A 14799-nucleotide genomic window follows, 5' to 3' on the forward strand; every position below is an offset into this window, starting at 1 on the left:
TTGACATTTTCAAGTTGTTAGTGGTTTCTACCCAATTGGCTCTGTCTAGTGGGCTGAAGCTACTAACTGCCATTTCTTAACTATTTTAGGTAAGGTATTTCTGTGCCATCTGCTGATTGGTTGTTGCTAAGGAGAATGCTTGGGAGTATCGATGAGGTAGTTAGGACTCTTTGTCTCTGAGGTAGTTAGGACTTTTTGTGGTTTTTCCAGTAACTAAAGCACTAAAGCGTGAAGTATGTGCTGAGGCATTTTGCACAAATGGCTACTTACTAAAAATGATTGCATAGAGGGTGGTTATATAGAAACAGAATTTCACGCTCTCACAATTCAAGGAATTTTTTAATTTCATTTTTTATTTCTTCTCTTACCCAGTCTTATGGAGGGTGTTGTTTATTTTCCATGTGTTTACTCTTTTTCTGTTGATCTTCCTATTGTTGATTCTAATATGATAGCATTATGATCTGAGAAGATATTTGCAGTATTTCATTGTTTTTAAATTTATGAAGGCTTGCTTTATGATCTAACTGATGGTCTATCTTGGAAAATCTTCCATGTGCACTGGAAAAGAATGTATATTGTGTTGTTGTTGGTTGAAGTGCTCTGTAGATCTATAAGGTCAAGTTAGTGGATTGTATTCTTTAGCTCTTCTGTATCTTTGTTGAGTTTCTTTCCAGTTCTATCTTTCATTGAAACTAGTATATTAAAGTCTCCTACTGTGACTGTGACCCACCAGCCACTCCTCGGAAGGAAGGTTGGGCAATCCTACTTCCGTAGTGATACTGCCTCGGGAACCCAAGGAGGGGTCGCTATGAGTCTGGGCTGACTCTACGGCACATAACAACAACAACAACAACACTGTGACTGTGGAGTCATCTGTTTGACTTTTCAGCTCTTTTAAAGTCTGATTTATGTATTTTGGGGCTTTTTCATTGGGTCAATAGATATTTATTATGGTTATATCTTGTTCAATTGATCCTTTAGTCACTATATAATGTCCTTCCTTTTCTTGTATGGTGGTTTTTGTCTGAAAGTCAGTTTGATCAGAAATTAATATTTCCACTCCTGTTCTTTTAAGTTGTCATTTGCTTGAAATATCTTTGTCCAGCCTTTGATTTTTAATCTTATTTTGTCTTTGTCTTTAAGGTGTGTTCATGTAGACAGCATATTGATGGGTTTTGTTTTTGTATCCAGTCTGTAACCCTCCATCTCTTGAGTGGTGTATTTAATCCATTAACATTTAGTGTAATTATTAACAAGTATAAATTCATTGTTGTCATTTTGTTATGTGTGTTTTCATGGTGTCCCTGATTTCTTTGTTCCATATTTATGTCTGTGCTGAGCCCATTATGTTTATGAATCGTGTTATTTCCTTTGTTGGTGTTGTTTTAGTATTTGGTGAATATCTGTGCTTGTCCTCTTTTTTATTGTGAAGGTTTGTCATTTTTCTTTGAGATTACTCTAATTTCATTTTCTTCCAAGTTTAGAACAGTCCGTTCTATCTTGCAACTCTCTTGACTTCCTCATCATTTAGAAGATCTGTAACTACTCAGTATTTTCCTTCTTTTTGTTTTGTAGTTTTCCTCACTTGCCAATTGATATCTCTGGTTCCCTATTTACCATATTGTAAGCTTATTTTACTGTGGATATGTCCATAGCTGTGATTTCTGGATTATGTCATCTTGTGTATTAATGGTCAGTTGTTATTTGCTATTTTTGGTTCTCTGATCAAAGGACTCCCTTTAGCATGTCTTGTAAGGTTGGTCTGGTTTTAACAAATTCCCTTAGTTTCTGCTTATCTGGAAATCTCCTAATTTCACCATCATATTTGAGGGACAGTTTTGCCGGGTATATGATTCTTGGTTGAAAATTTTTCTCTTTCTGGGTTTTATATATACCATCCCATTACCTTCTCGCTTGCATGCTTTCTGTTGGAAAATCAGAGCTTATTCTTACTGGTTAATCTTTTGTAGGTAACTTTTTTTCAGTTCTGCTTTCAGGATCCTTTCTTTGTCTTTGGTTTTCATGAATTTGATGATGATATGTCTTAGGATTTTCTTTTGTGGTCTATCGTATTTGGGGTTTGTTGGACTTCTTGAATGGGTATATTCTCATCTTTCATCATATAGGGAAATTCTCTTTTAAAAAATCTTGGATAATTTTCTCAGTGGTTTTATTTTTCTCTTCCTGTTTTGGAATTCCAGTAATATGTAGGTTATTCCTTTTGATAGTATCCCACATGAACCTTAGGCTCTCTTCATTTTGTTTTGATGTTTTTATGATTAATATCATTCCAAAAAAGTATTCAGGTATTTGTCTTCAATCTTGTTAATTCTGTCTCCCATTACATCAATTCTGCTGCTTTGCCCTTTCAATGTGTTATCTATATCTGATGATTTAGTATTAGTCTTCTGAATTTCTATCTGTAGATAGAGTCATTTCTGATTTTTCATTAATTTTGTCATTTTTGTTTTTGTATTTTCTTCCACATTCTTCTAGGGTTTTGTCTGTGTTTTCCTTGATCTGTCTCTCAGTTTTTTGAAGATACCTAAATATAGTTCTTTTAATTTTCTTTTTGGGGAGTTCCAATGCTGCTGCTTCCTTAGGGATGTGTTCTGGCTCTGTTTCCTGTTCTTTTGTTTCTATTGCTTTATCTTGCTTCTTTGTGCATACTATGATTGTCTGTTGTCTCTGAGACATTGTGCCATTTTTGTATTTAGGTCTCTGTTAACTGTTTGTGAACAGCAGCTAAGGAGGGAGTCAGAGTATTGTTGGTGGTTATTTATCATTGTTGCGTTGGTGACAGAGGAATTGGTTGCTCTCAGTAAGTGAAGCTTCAGGAGGTTTGAGTGTAGTTGTGTCTTGGGGACTGCTGCTGTCTCCCACTCAGTTAAACAAAAAATCGCAATTGAATAACCATTAAAAAAGTAAAAGCAAATGGACAAAAAACACACTGTGTGTACACAGGAACATTAACCAAAAAAAAAACAAAAAAACAAAAAAAGGGAAAAAACAAAAGAAAATTAAAACACTGCAACATCAGGGGAGAGAGAGGGCAATAAAAGAAAAATGGTAGAGAAGGAGAATAATGAAGAAAAAAATTGGAAAAATGCAAAAAGAAAATATGGAACAATGTTAACCACGAGAAAGAAAAAGTAATTGGAACCAGGAATAGGGAAAAGAAGGAAAGCTGAAAAAAAAAATAGTAGTTTTAAAACAGACAAAAGGAAACAAAGTAAAAATAAAGAGAAAAGGAAAGAAATTGGGGGTAGGGTGGGGTAGGAGATGCAGGCTTTGTCTGAGCACACAGACTGGGATGGAATTCCTGCTGGCACAGAAGGTGAGTGGGAGTGAGGGAAGGTGTGGAATATAAGAGTAATGAGGAATGTCACACCTTTCCAGTCATCAGAGTCTGGTATGTCCTTGGGGCTCCTGGGAAGTGAAGCCTGTTCTTAAGTCCTTGGAATCTGGGAGGATGCAGTAGCTTTAAATACCGAATATGGTCAAACTGCCTGTAAACATTCAAAATGGCTTCACTGTCTGGACAGGCAAAAGTCCACAGCTCAGCCTGCATTCCTCTTCACTGCTTCCCATTTTGTTCACCAGCCACCAGAGCAGTCATCCATATAGTCCCTAACTAACAAGGCTGAATTTTAAGGTTAATTCTTAGGTTCTAACATCACTCAGCAATATCCAAGCTGTCTGAGTTGTCAGGATCACTGCCAGATCTCAGCTCCTTATGTCTCCTTTTTTGGTGTTTTCATGCAAATTCTTCTCCTAATTGGAGTTTAGTCCACTTCTATATCCTTCCCTTGAAGGCTCAGGGGTCCAGTATTACCTTCTGTATCTGCGTTAATTGGATCCCCTTTTCTTTGTTGAAGAGGGTCTGTGTAGTCTTTTTGCCTATTCTGCCATCATACCGGAACTCCTTCTCTAACCCATTTTTAACTGGATTGTTTGTGTTTTTGAGGTGTTGGAGTTTTCCATAAATATTAGAGATAAGTACTTTGACAGATACATTGTGGCAGAATATTTTTTCCCCAATCTGTAGATTCTGTTTTTAGTCTTTTGGAGATGCCTTGATGTACATAATAATTTAATTTTAGAAAGTGCCAGTTAATCTAATTTATCCTCTGCTGTTTGTGCATTTTGTGTTGTGCTTGAGAACATGTTTTGCCATAAATCAGGGTCACAAATTTGCTTTTACTGTTCCTTCAATGAAATTTATAGTTTTAAGTTTCACATTTAAGTCTTTGATCCATTTGGAGTTAATTTTTGTGTATGGTGTGAGATATGGATCTTGTTTCATTTTTTTTTGCAAATGGATATCCAGTTTTGCTAGCTCCAGTTGTTAAAGAGATTATCTTTTCTGTATTGAATGGATTTTAGTCCTTTGCCAATGACCAGCTGACCTTAGGTGGATAGATCTATTTCTGGGTTCTGAGTTCTGTTTCGTTGGTCTGTGTGTGTCTGTCATTATACCAATACCGGTCAGTTTTGACTGTTGTAGCTGTATGGTAGATTTTGAAATCCAAGAGTGTGAGACCCAACTTTGTTCTTGTTCTTTTTCATTAGTGCCTTGTTTATCTCTTTCCTTTACATGTAAAATTAGTGATTGTTTTTTCCATGTTTTTAGAGAATATTGATGGAATTTGGATCATTCAATGAATGGACTGCTTTGGATAGTACTGACATTTTCATATTATTCAGTTTTCCTACCTGTGAGCATGGTGTGTTCTTCCATTATGTAGCTGTCTTAATAGTTTCTCTAAGTTGTCTCTTTGTAGTTTTCTCTGTGTAGGTATTTTGTGTGCCAAGTAAGGTTTGTTCCCAAATATTTTATCTTTTTGGTGGCTGTTGCATGATTTTGTGACTTCTTGCCTAATTAGTAGTTACGGCTGCCCTGTAGGGCAGAGAGATAACATTTTGAGTTTCATTATATGAATAAACACCAAAATGATAGTTTATAATTGTATTACAATTTATTATAATACCCGCCACCCACTTCTCGGAAGGAACGTTGAGCAATCTACTTGTGTAGTGATACTGCCTTGGAAATCCAAGGAAGGGTTGCCATGAGTCAGGTCCAACTCGACAGCATGTAACAACAACAACAACAACAACAACAAAACATAAATGATAGTTTATATTATATTGTATTGTTATAAAGTTCTCCCAAGTTTTATTTACCAGGTATTATAATTATTTAGTTATTTAATATTTAAATGGGAAAGTACTTATATTATGAAAACCATAATTATAATTTTTAAAGGAATCGCTGGGTGAGAAAGATGTTTAAACACTTGACTGCTAGTTTAAATGTTGGTGATGAACATACCCAGAGGTGTCTGAGAAAATCACAGCCTTATAAAGTTTATGGAACCCAATTCTACTCTAACACACGGGAAATTACCTGAACTGGAAACTAATTTTTGGTAACTAACAACAACAGTCTTTTTAAGGGTAAAAGCACTTACATTATTGACTTATTATTATATAAGCTGTTTCTTCTCAGCAGTGTTGTTTTGCAGACTGCATTCTTTGATAGAATTGAAGTGTTAATTAGTGTGATTTTTGAGTAATTCATTTTTGCAGAATGGAAATACAATTAAATTTTTAAATGTTTATATTTTTAATTTCTAGGCTGTGTGCTGCTATGAATCATTAATCTTAAAAGCTGAAGGAAAAGTGGAGTCTGATTTCTTTTGTCAGTTAGGTCACTTCAACCTCTTACTGGAAGATTATCCAAAAGGTAATCCGTTTTCTCATTTCAAATTGTTGTTTGATATATATTTTTATTGTATGTAATTATAATTGCTTTTACTTTTTATTGGATGTTTTAGTAAAATACCAGGTTTCACTCTCACATAATAAGCTCAAACAATAATAAATATTGAGGAAGAAAAGTGGAGTATATGGAAATGGGAAAATTCCATGCAGCTTCATGTGTGTATTCAAAACTTTGATCATTCAGTAAAACTCAGTCAACTTATATTTGTCAGTGCCATTTTCTTGCTCTTGTGAAGTATTTAAGTTTTTTAAAACCATATCACAGTACAAAGCCAGTTTGATATCTTCATCTGTATGTACACAGACGTGTACATTTTAGAAGGAGTAACGCAAGCTGAGCCTTTCTGTTTGTTCTTTTTTGTCTCTAAAAGTTTAGTCAGAAAATTTTAGGAGATCAAGTCTATAGCCACATTACTGTAAAGGAGAGTTGTATGGATAGATAATCATTTCTTAAGTTTGAGCCTTATCAAAACATATTTTTTATTTACTCAAAATATTTCTATCCTTGGAAGTAGGAGCACATAAATGAAATAGTTGTTTAAAATGGCAGTTTTCATAATGCCACGCTTCTGTTTAAAATTCTTCAGTACTCACTTATATAGTTAAAATCCCTTCCAAACAGACTTCACCTTCCATGCCAAACAAAAATCTCCATAGTCAGAAAAACTGCTCTTACGAGCAAGAATATTCCAACCTTTTGATAAAGATAAACATCTTGGTGGAGAGTTAATGAATATGCTTTAGGTGTTTTCAGCAAATATATTCAGTGGAGAAGAGAAGTGACTGATTGTTTGAGATTAAAGGGAAGTGTTTTGGTATGTTGGCATTGGTGCTTTAGTACCAGAATTTCTTGTTTGTGCCTTTCTATTAGGTCATGCGAATAGTTTACTAATAAATGGCAATTGTGGTTTGAGGTAGCACAGCATGCTCTGGGAAGTTTTTGTGTTTATATTCTAACTCTACTATTTACAATTTTTTTTTTAAATTTAACGTATTATATAACCTTTCTCAAGTGCCTAAGGGACTTGGCTGCTAACCAGAAGACTGGCGGTTCAAACCCACCAGTCACTCCTTAGAAGGAAGGTTGGACAATCTACTCCCATAGTGATACTGCCTCGGTAACCCAAGGGGGGTTGCTATGAGTTGGGTCCTACTTGAGGGCAAGTAACAACAACAACAACAGACTGAAATGGGAACTAATAATGTAGGAACATTATGAATTACATATGAAACTCTGCATTTGTGAAATCGGTATCACTGCAATAGGATAATTCTTACTAAAAGTACTTACTTATTTTAGATGAAAGTTATGGAGAAAAGAAATATGTAAGTTTTTGTTTAATGCACTTAATTTTTTTTTTCCCTTGCGGTTTCAACTTGCCACCACTGTTATGATTTTGTTCTACTGTGGTAGCTTGCATATTGCTGTGATGCTAGAAGATTTGCCCCCAGTATTTCAAATATTAGCAAGATCATAGTGGTGAACAAGTTTCAGCAGAGTTTGTAGACTAAGACAGACTAAAAAGAAGGATACTGCCGGCTCCACTTCTGAGAAAAAATTGGCAACTGAAAACTTTTTGAATAACATGGAGACATTGTTTGATAAAGTGCAGGAAAATAAGCCCTTAAGTTAGAAAACACTCAAAATACATCTGGAAAGAGCTGTCTCTTTAAATTAAAGTCAAAGACAATGACGTGGATGGAGTAAAGTTTCCATTTATAATTGGAGTGTGAAATGTATGCATTACGAATGTAGGAGAATTGGGAGTTGTCAAGAATGAAATGGAATACATAAAGATTAATATCCTGTACATTAGTGAGTCTAAGTGCTAGTATTGGCTATTTTGAATATGACACTCCTTTGGTGTACTATGCTGGGCATAACAAATTGAAGAGGAATAACACTATATTCATCACCAAAAAAAACAGTGCTTTCAGTGATAGGATAGTACTATATGCCTGCAAGGAATACCAGTTAATAGTACTATTATGCAGTCAAAGTGCATTTATAATTACTGGTGATTGGAATGAGATTTGAGAGTTGGAAAATGTAGCCTTGGTGATAGGAATGACACTGGAGATTTTATGATAGAATCTTGTGCAATTGTTTCATTGGAAGTATTTTTTCAAAGAAACATAAACAATAACTATACATGTGGACCTCACCAGATGGAATGCACAGGAATCAAATTGGTTTACATGTGTGGAAAGAGAGAGTGGAGAATGCAAAAGAGTCAGTGGTCAACTGTAGTCAGACTATCAATTGCTTATATGCAAGTTGAAGTGAAGCTGAGGAGAGCTAACACAGGTCCACAAGAGCCAAAGTATGACCTTGCGTGTTGTATCCTTTCTTAATTAAGAGACCATCTGAAGAATATATTGACAAAAATGTCAGTTATATCATGTGATCTTTTACATTCCAATCTCCAGTAATAATCAATACATCCTGATTACGTGTTTTGTTAACTTCAGACTGCAGAAGTTGGTAAAAATCTTCAGTAGTTTTGTCTTTGTCTTTGGTTATTGATGCAAAATTTGAATAATAATAGTATTAATTAGTCTTGTAGGCATATGGATATTATCCTGTCACTGGCAGCATTATACTTCAGGACAGATCTTGAAACATTTTTAGTGACGATGAATGCCACACCATTCTTCAATTTGTTATTCCTGGCATAGTAGTAGATCATACGGTTGTCTGGTTCAAAATGGCTAAAATCAGTCCATTTCAATTTATTGATGCCTAGGATATTGATCTTTATGCATTCCATTTCATTGTTGACAACTTCCAATTTTCTTAGATGCATACTTTGTACATTTCATGTTTCAATTATTAATGGATGTTTTGCAACTGTTTCTTCTGATTTTGAGTTGTGCCCCATCAGCAAATGGAGGTCCTGAAAGTTTTAGTCCATCCACATCATTAAAGTCTACTCTACTCTGAGGAGGCATCTCTTCCTCAGCCATGTTTTGAGTGCATCCTGATCTGAGGGGGTCATCTTCTGGCACTGTATCAGACAGTGTTTCAGGGCCATTCATAAAGTTTTCCAGTAATATATCAGACTGAATTTCACTGCTCTTCATTAAATTTTCACTAGCCAGTTGTTGGAAAAGTGGGTGGCCCCTTCCTTCTTCTGAGTTAGTCTTATTCTAGAAACATTGCTTAAATCTGTCTACCATGGGTGACTGTAGGTATTTAAAATTCTGGTGGCATAGCCTCCAGCCTCACAGCAACACACAAGCCACTACAGTACGACAGACTGACAGACAAGTGGTGGAAGTGGAACACAGATTTACAAATTTTGTAAATACCCCTATGTTTTAAATTAATTTATTGTGTTTCTGGTGAAGGTTTACGTAGCTTAGATTCCCATTCAACAGTTTCTGCAAAAGTTGTTCAGTGACATTGATAACTTTTTCACAATGCATGAACATTCTCATTATTTACGTTCTGATTGTTCTGTTTCTATTAATTCAGTTCCCTAGTACCTTATATTCTCATGTTTGTTTTACTGGAAGTTTGGTTCCATAGTTTTTGAAAGGAGTATAGGATATACTCATTATTTTTGGAAAGAATGTGTTACTTAGGTACAAGATAACCTCGGGCTGGTTTGGTTCAAGGTTTGAAGAGTATCTTAGGCAACAATCAGAGAGCATCTTTCATTCTTAAATAATTGACTAGATTTTTTTCCTTTCTTCTTCTTTTTTTTAAATAAAGAAGTGAATTTGAAATCTGTACACCATATTTTTCGCATTCTCCCAGAGTCTGTCTGTTACATCGCTGATTAGAAATGTTGGTAGTGATAACAGACACCATCTTTGGTCTCTGGGGAGATGAGATTGTAGTTCTTATAGTTAATTTGTCGTGTAGACAAATTAACTAGTTTTTTTTGGGTCTTTGATTTCTTTCTTTCTCTTTTGACTCCAGTTGAGTGTAGATCCACAGTTTTATCTTAGATTTCCAGTGGCAAGCTTTTCAGACCCCTGACATTACTCACTGCACTAGGATGTAGAGTATTACTTTATGAATAATATAATGCTGGTAATATAGTGCCTAAGGCACTTGACTGCTAACCAGAAGGCTGGCGGTTCAAACCACTAGCTACTCCTTGGAAGGGAGGTTGGGAGAACTGCTTCCATAGTGATACTGCCTTGGCAACCCAAGGAGGGGTCGCTATGAGTTGGGTGCGACTCGGCAGCACATAACAACAACAACAACAATTAACCAAGCTGTGGTCATAATTCTTCAAACCCAGGAATACAGTCTCACAATACTCTTTTGTTATGGCTAAGAAATATCCGTAACTGTGCCTTATATGTGCTTTATTTTATGTATGAACAAAAATGCATACAGTCAGTAGATGCATATGTGTATGTACACCCATATGTGAGTGTACACCGGTACATACACACATACTTATACAACATATATGGTCTACATACATATATACTTGCAAATGCACGTAGGTGCCTTTGTGTGTGTATGTTTGTATTTAAGCTTTACAGAGCCAAAGTGACTTTCTAGTCAAAAGTCCATACATATTCTGTTCTGTGACCTTGACTGCAATCTCTGAACTGTAATAGCATTCTTGCTACTTCCTCCTTGCACTTGCCTGTTCCCTTCATTCTTCCTTCCCATCTCCTCCTACCTTCCCAGCTCTCTCCTTTCGATATCATATGCTGGACTGTTGTCATGAGTGCATGCTGTCCTGATACGACTTTTCACCATGTGAGCCTACAGAAGAGGCATGGAGGTAGCATCTTCTGACCTCCTCTCATATCACAAGGGGGAGACAGAATCATCATCAGCAGCCTAAGGCTGAGTCTTGTGATGCCAGATGCACCACCACCCTCCAACCTTTTTACCAATTCAGACAGCAACTGACCCTCCCATAGCACTCTCTACTTCTCTGCTGGGTTCAGTAATATGTGGCATTGATGACACAATACTTACACACAGTCTCATAAATTTGGTGTTTACTAGGGAAGTAATAGGAAGTAATGTTCAGGTTTGGGAATGCTCAGGGTACGGTTATTCGATCAGGACAGCCTTCGCATAGCCTGCTTGTAGGAACACCTCTCTTTGGTTCTTGGTCTTCCAGCCTGGTCTCTGCTCATCTTGGGCAAGTTTTACAAAGTTTTTCTAACTCTCCATATAGGATCACCTAGGTGGACCCCACATCACCAGCAAGCCTCTTGATCAGAGGTACTCAGCTTGTTCCATGGGCCAGCAAGCCTAATGCTCTGTCTTGTACCAGTTTCCAGGTTTGCTGCCACTGTCTGTCTGCTATCATCTGAGTGTAAGAATCTTTGGTCTAAGGAGATGCTTCATTCCAGGGTCTTCTATGTCTTAATCATAGTGAGATCCCCCTTCTGCCTCCAGAGTTACTCATTTTAAGCTTAGTGGAATGAAAAAACTGACCAGTGAGCACATTAGGGTTCTGTACACCTTGTTTCCATGGTCCCACTTCCACAAGTGTGCCTTATACCCTCTATACATTACTAAGAAGCTATCCAGTCCACTTGGTTTCTGAGGTGGTATGTCTACAGAAGTAGATTGCCCTGTTTCCTTCCAAGGAGTGGCTGGTAGGCTGAACTGCTAGCCTTCTGGTTAGCAGTCAGATGCCTTAGGTACTATCCACCAGAGTGCCCTGGTGTGCCTGAGCACCTTATATGTGCATAATTCTACCCATTCATTTGGTGGAAGTCACAAAGACCATGGCTAGAAGAGCCATACAATCTAATATTCTGTACCACAAGTCCTGTCACAGTAATTTGGCTGCCAGTTGAATCACTGGGGTTAAGCTCAGGTCCTAGTTTGAAGGGTATCTAAGGGCTATGGTATTGGGGGTTCCACCTATCTTCATTGAATTAGTAAGCCTGGCCTTTTTTATGGTTTTGGGTTATTTTTTGCATTTTACCTCAGTCTGTTAGGACGTCTTAATGTCATCCCTTTCAGAATGGTCAGCATTGGTAGTCAGATACCGTCTACTTCTTCTGGTATCAGGGTTTTGGAGGCTTGGGTTCGTGTTAGCCTTTTGGACTAATTGTTCCCTTCCATTATTGATTTTCATCACTTTTCTTTGCTTCAGATGGGAGAGACCAGTAGTTGCATCTTAGATAGCCACTCACAAGCTTTTAAGACCCCAGTCACTACTCACCCAAGTAGAATGTAGAGAATTGTCTGTGGACAGTGTTATGCCAGTTGACTTTATTGTTCCCTAAGATATGGTCCTGAGTCTTCATATCCAGTGACTAATTCCCCCAGGGTGTTTGGTTATGACTAAGGTGTTTTCATAATTTTGTCCCCTGGATGCTGTACTACATTCATGATATATTTGAAGCCCATACAAATACATAGGTAGAGATAGCCTCTGCAGACTTATACCTGTATATATTCATGGCTATAGTCCCATTTGTCTTCCCACTCCTGTTCATACTGAGTGTCTATGATTCGTTTATAAATGCTTGTTGTTACTGTTATTGCAGGATTGTATATGTAATAGTATTCATCTTTGTTGTTAACTCGTGCTCTTCTCTATGTCTTCTACCACCTCGATGATTTTGTGCTCACCTTTCTTTTCTTGTTTATTGTCTTTCCCTTGACCAAAGTTAAGACATAGCTACATTTTCCTCCCACCCTTGGTAACCTTCAAATAAAAATTACTATTATTATTTTTAATGCATTTTATTGAAATATAATTTATGTACAGTGAAACACAAAACCAAAGTGACATGGGTCAATACTTTTTTTTTCTTTATTTTTCCAGTGTGCCCCCATCTCCCCTCCCACCCTTGTCAACCAACAGAGAAACTTTCCCTGCATGTATAAACCTTTTCTAGACCCTCCACAACAATTAATTAATACTATGTTTGTCCTTTTGTGATTGACTTATTTCACTCAGCATAATATCCTCCAAGTTCAGCCATATTATGTGGTTTTTTGCAGACTCTACATTATTCTTTAGTGCTGCATAGCATTCCATCGTTTTTATGTACCATGGTTTGGTCCTCCACTCTTCTGCTATCAGTCTTAGAGATAAGTCCCTTGCCAGATATGTAATTATCACCAGATGGCGTTTGTTGCTGTCATTTTTGTTAGGGGCGCTTGGTGGTGTCAGTTTCTTTGTTCCATATAATTTTCTATGCTGAGCTCGTTTTGCTTATGAATCGTATTATGACTTGCTTCATTGCTGTTGTTTTAGTATTTGCTGAATATTTATGCTGGTCCTCTTTTTTGATGTGAAGGTTTATCATTTTTCTTTGAAGTTACCCTGTAATTTACAGTTTTTCTTCCCAAGTTTAGAATAGTCTGTTCTCTCTTGTAGTTGTCTTGACTTCCCTACCACTTAGCAGTTCCGTAATGACACAGTTTTTCCCTTCTTTTGGTTTGTAGTTGTCCTCATTTATCAATTGATGTCTTGGGTTCTCTGTTTACAATCTTTTAGGCTTATTTACTTTGGATACTTCCATAGCTGGGTTGGTTTCTGGGTTATAAACATATTATCCTGTGTGTTAATGGTCAGTTGTTGTTGTCTGTTGTTGCTTCTCTGTCCAAAGGGTACCCTTTAGCATCTCTTGTAAGGTTGGTCTGTTTTAACAAATTTCCATAATTTCTGCTTATCTGGAAATGTCCTAATTTCACCATCATATTTCAGGGACAGTTTTGCTGGGTATGTAATTCTTGGTTGGAAGTTTTTCTCATTGAGGGTTTTATATGTAATATCTCATTGTCTTCTCGCTTGCATGGTTTCTGTCGAGAAATATGAGCTTAGTCTTATTGGTTGCCCCTTGTAGGTAACTTTTCATTTTTCCCGTACTGCTTTCAGGATTCTGTCTTTGTCTTTGGTTTTGGTAAGTTTGATGATGATGTGTCTGGGTGACTTTCTTTTGGGGTCTATCCTGTTTGGGGTTGATTAAACTTCCTGAATGGATATATTCTCATCTTTCATCATATCAGGGAAGTTCTTTTCTTAAAAATATCCCTCCAGAAAGCAGAAAGTCAACAACTCAGGTTGTCTCTCTCCTTGCTGGTTTGCCTTCCTAGTCCTAGGCCCCCAGTGCAGTCATCCCTGCAGCCCTTGGTGATCTTTAGGTCAATTCTCAGGTCCCAACACCACTTGGAAATATTTGGGCTGTTGGTCCTGTCAGAGTTGCTGACATTCCACAGCTCTGACCATGTCTGTACTCATTTTTTTTGTTCAGGTTTTTCCACTTGTTGGTGCCTAATCCACTTCTGTATAGTTCCTTTCAAAGCTCAGGGCTCCAGGATTATCTTCTGTATCTTTGTCAATTAGTTTTTCTTTTCTTTGTTGAAGAGGGTCTGTCTCACTTGTCTGCCTATTCCTTCATCTTACCAGAAGTCCAGAAAAGTTATTTTTGTGTATAAATATTCTCTTTACTCTTTATAGAAGGGAATGGTCTAATACAATAGTTTTTCTTTTATGATTGACTAATTTCACTATGTATAATGCCCTGTAGGCTCATTCCATTGTTTGTGTGTACCATAGATTGTTTATCCATTCTTCTCTTAGTGGGCACTGTGCTTCTATCTCTTCTTTTGGTATTGTGAATAATGCTTACATGAACATGAGTGTGCATATATCCATTTGTGTAAAGACCCCTGTTTCTCTAGGATATATATCTAGTAGTGGGAGCTCTGATAATGTAGTGATTCAGGCATTTGACTGCTAACCAGGAGTGTGATGGTTCAAATCCATCAGCACTCCTCAGAAGGAAGGTTGGGCAACCTAATTCTGTGGTGATGTTGTCGAGTCGTTTCCGACTAATAGCGACCCCATGCACAGCAGAACGAAACACTGCCACAATCCCTGCTATACATGAGCCCATCATCACAGCCACCGTGTCAATCCATCTTGTTGAAGGCCTCCCCCTCTTTTGTCGACCCTCCACCCTACCAAGCATGACATCTTTCTCCAGGGAATGGTCCCTTCTTACAACATGGCCAAAAAGATGAGACGAAGTCTGGCCATTCTTGCTTCCAAGGAGCAT

The 14799-nt window shown here is 37.2% G+C and overlaps 1 protein-coding gene across 1 annotated transcript in view; it reads left to right on the forward strand.

The window, feature by feature from the left end:
- The window catches only part of LOC103211795 (histone demethylase UTY-like), a 398135-nt gene that overhangs the window by 77710 nt on the left and 305626 nt on the right, over window positions 1-14799 (forward strand). The window contains 1 exon segment of the mRNA XM_042783269.1: window positions 5641-5749. Within this exon segment, the coding sequence (XP_042639203.1) occupies window positions 5641-5749 (109 nt within the window).

This window comes from Orycteropus afer, unplaced genomic scaffold, assembly GCF_000298275.1.
Source record: "Orycteropus afer afer isolate SDZICR_OR568_19922 unplaced genomic scaffold, OryAfe1.0 scaffold00794, whole genome shotgun sequence".
NCBI classification, from domain to species: Eukaryota; Metazoa; Chordata; class Mammalia; order Tubulidentata; family Orycteropodidae; genus Orycteropus; species Orycteropus afer.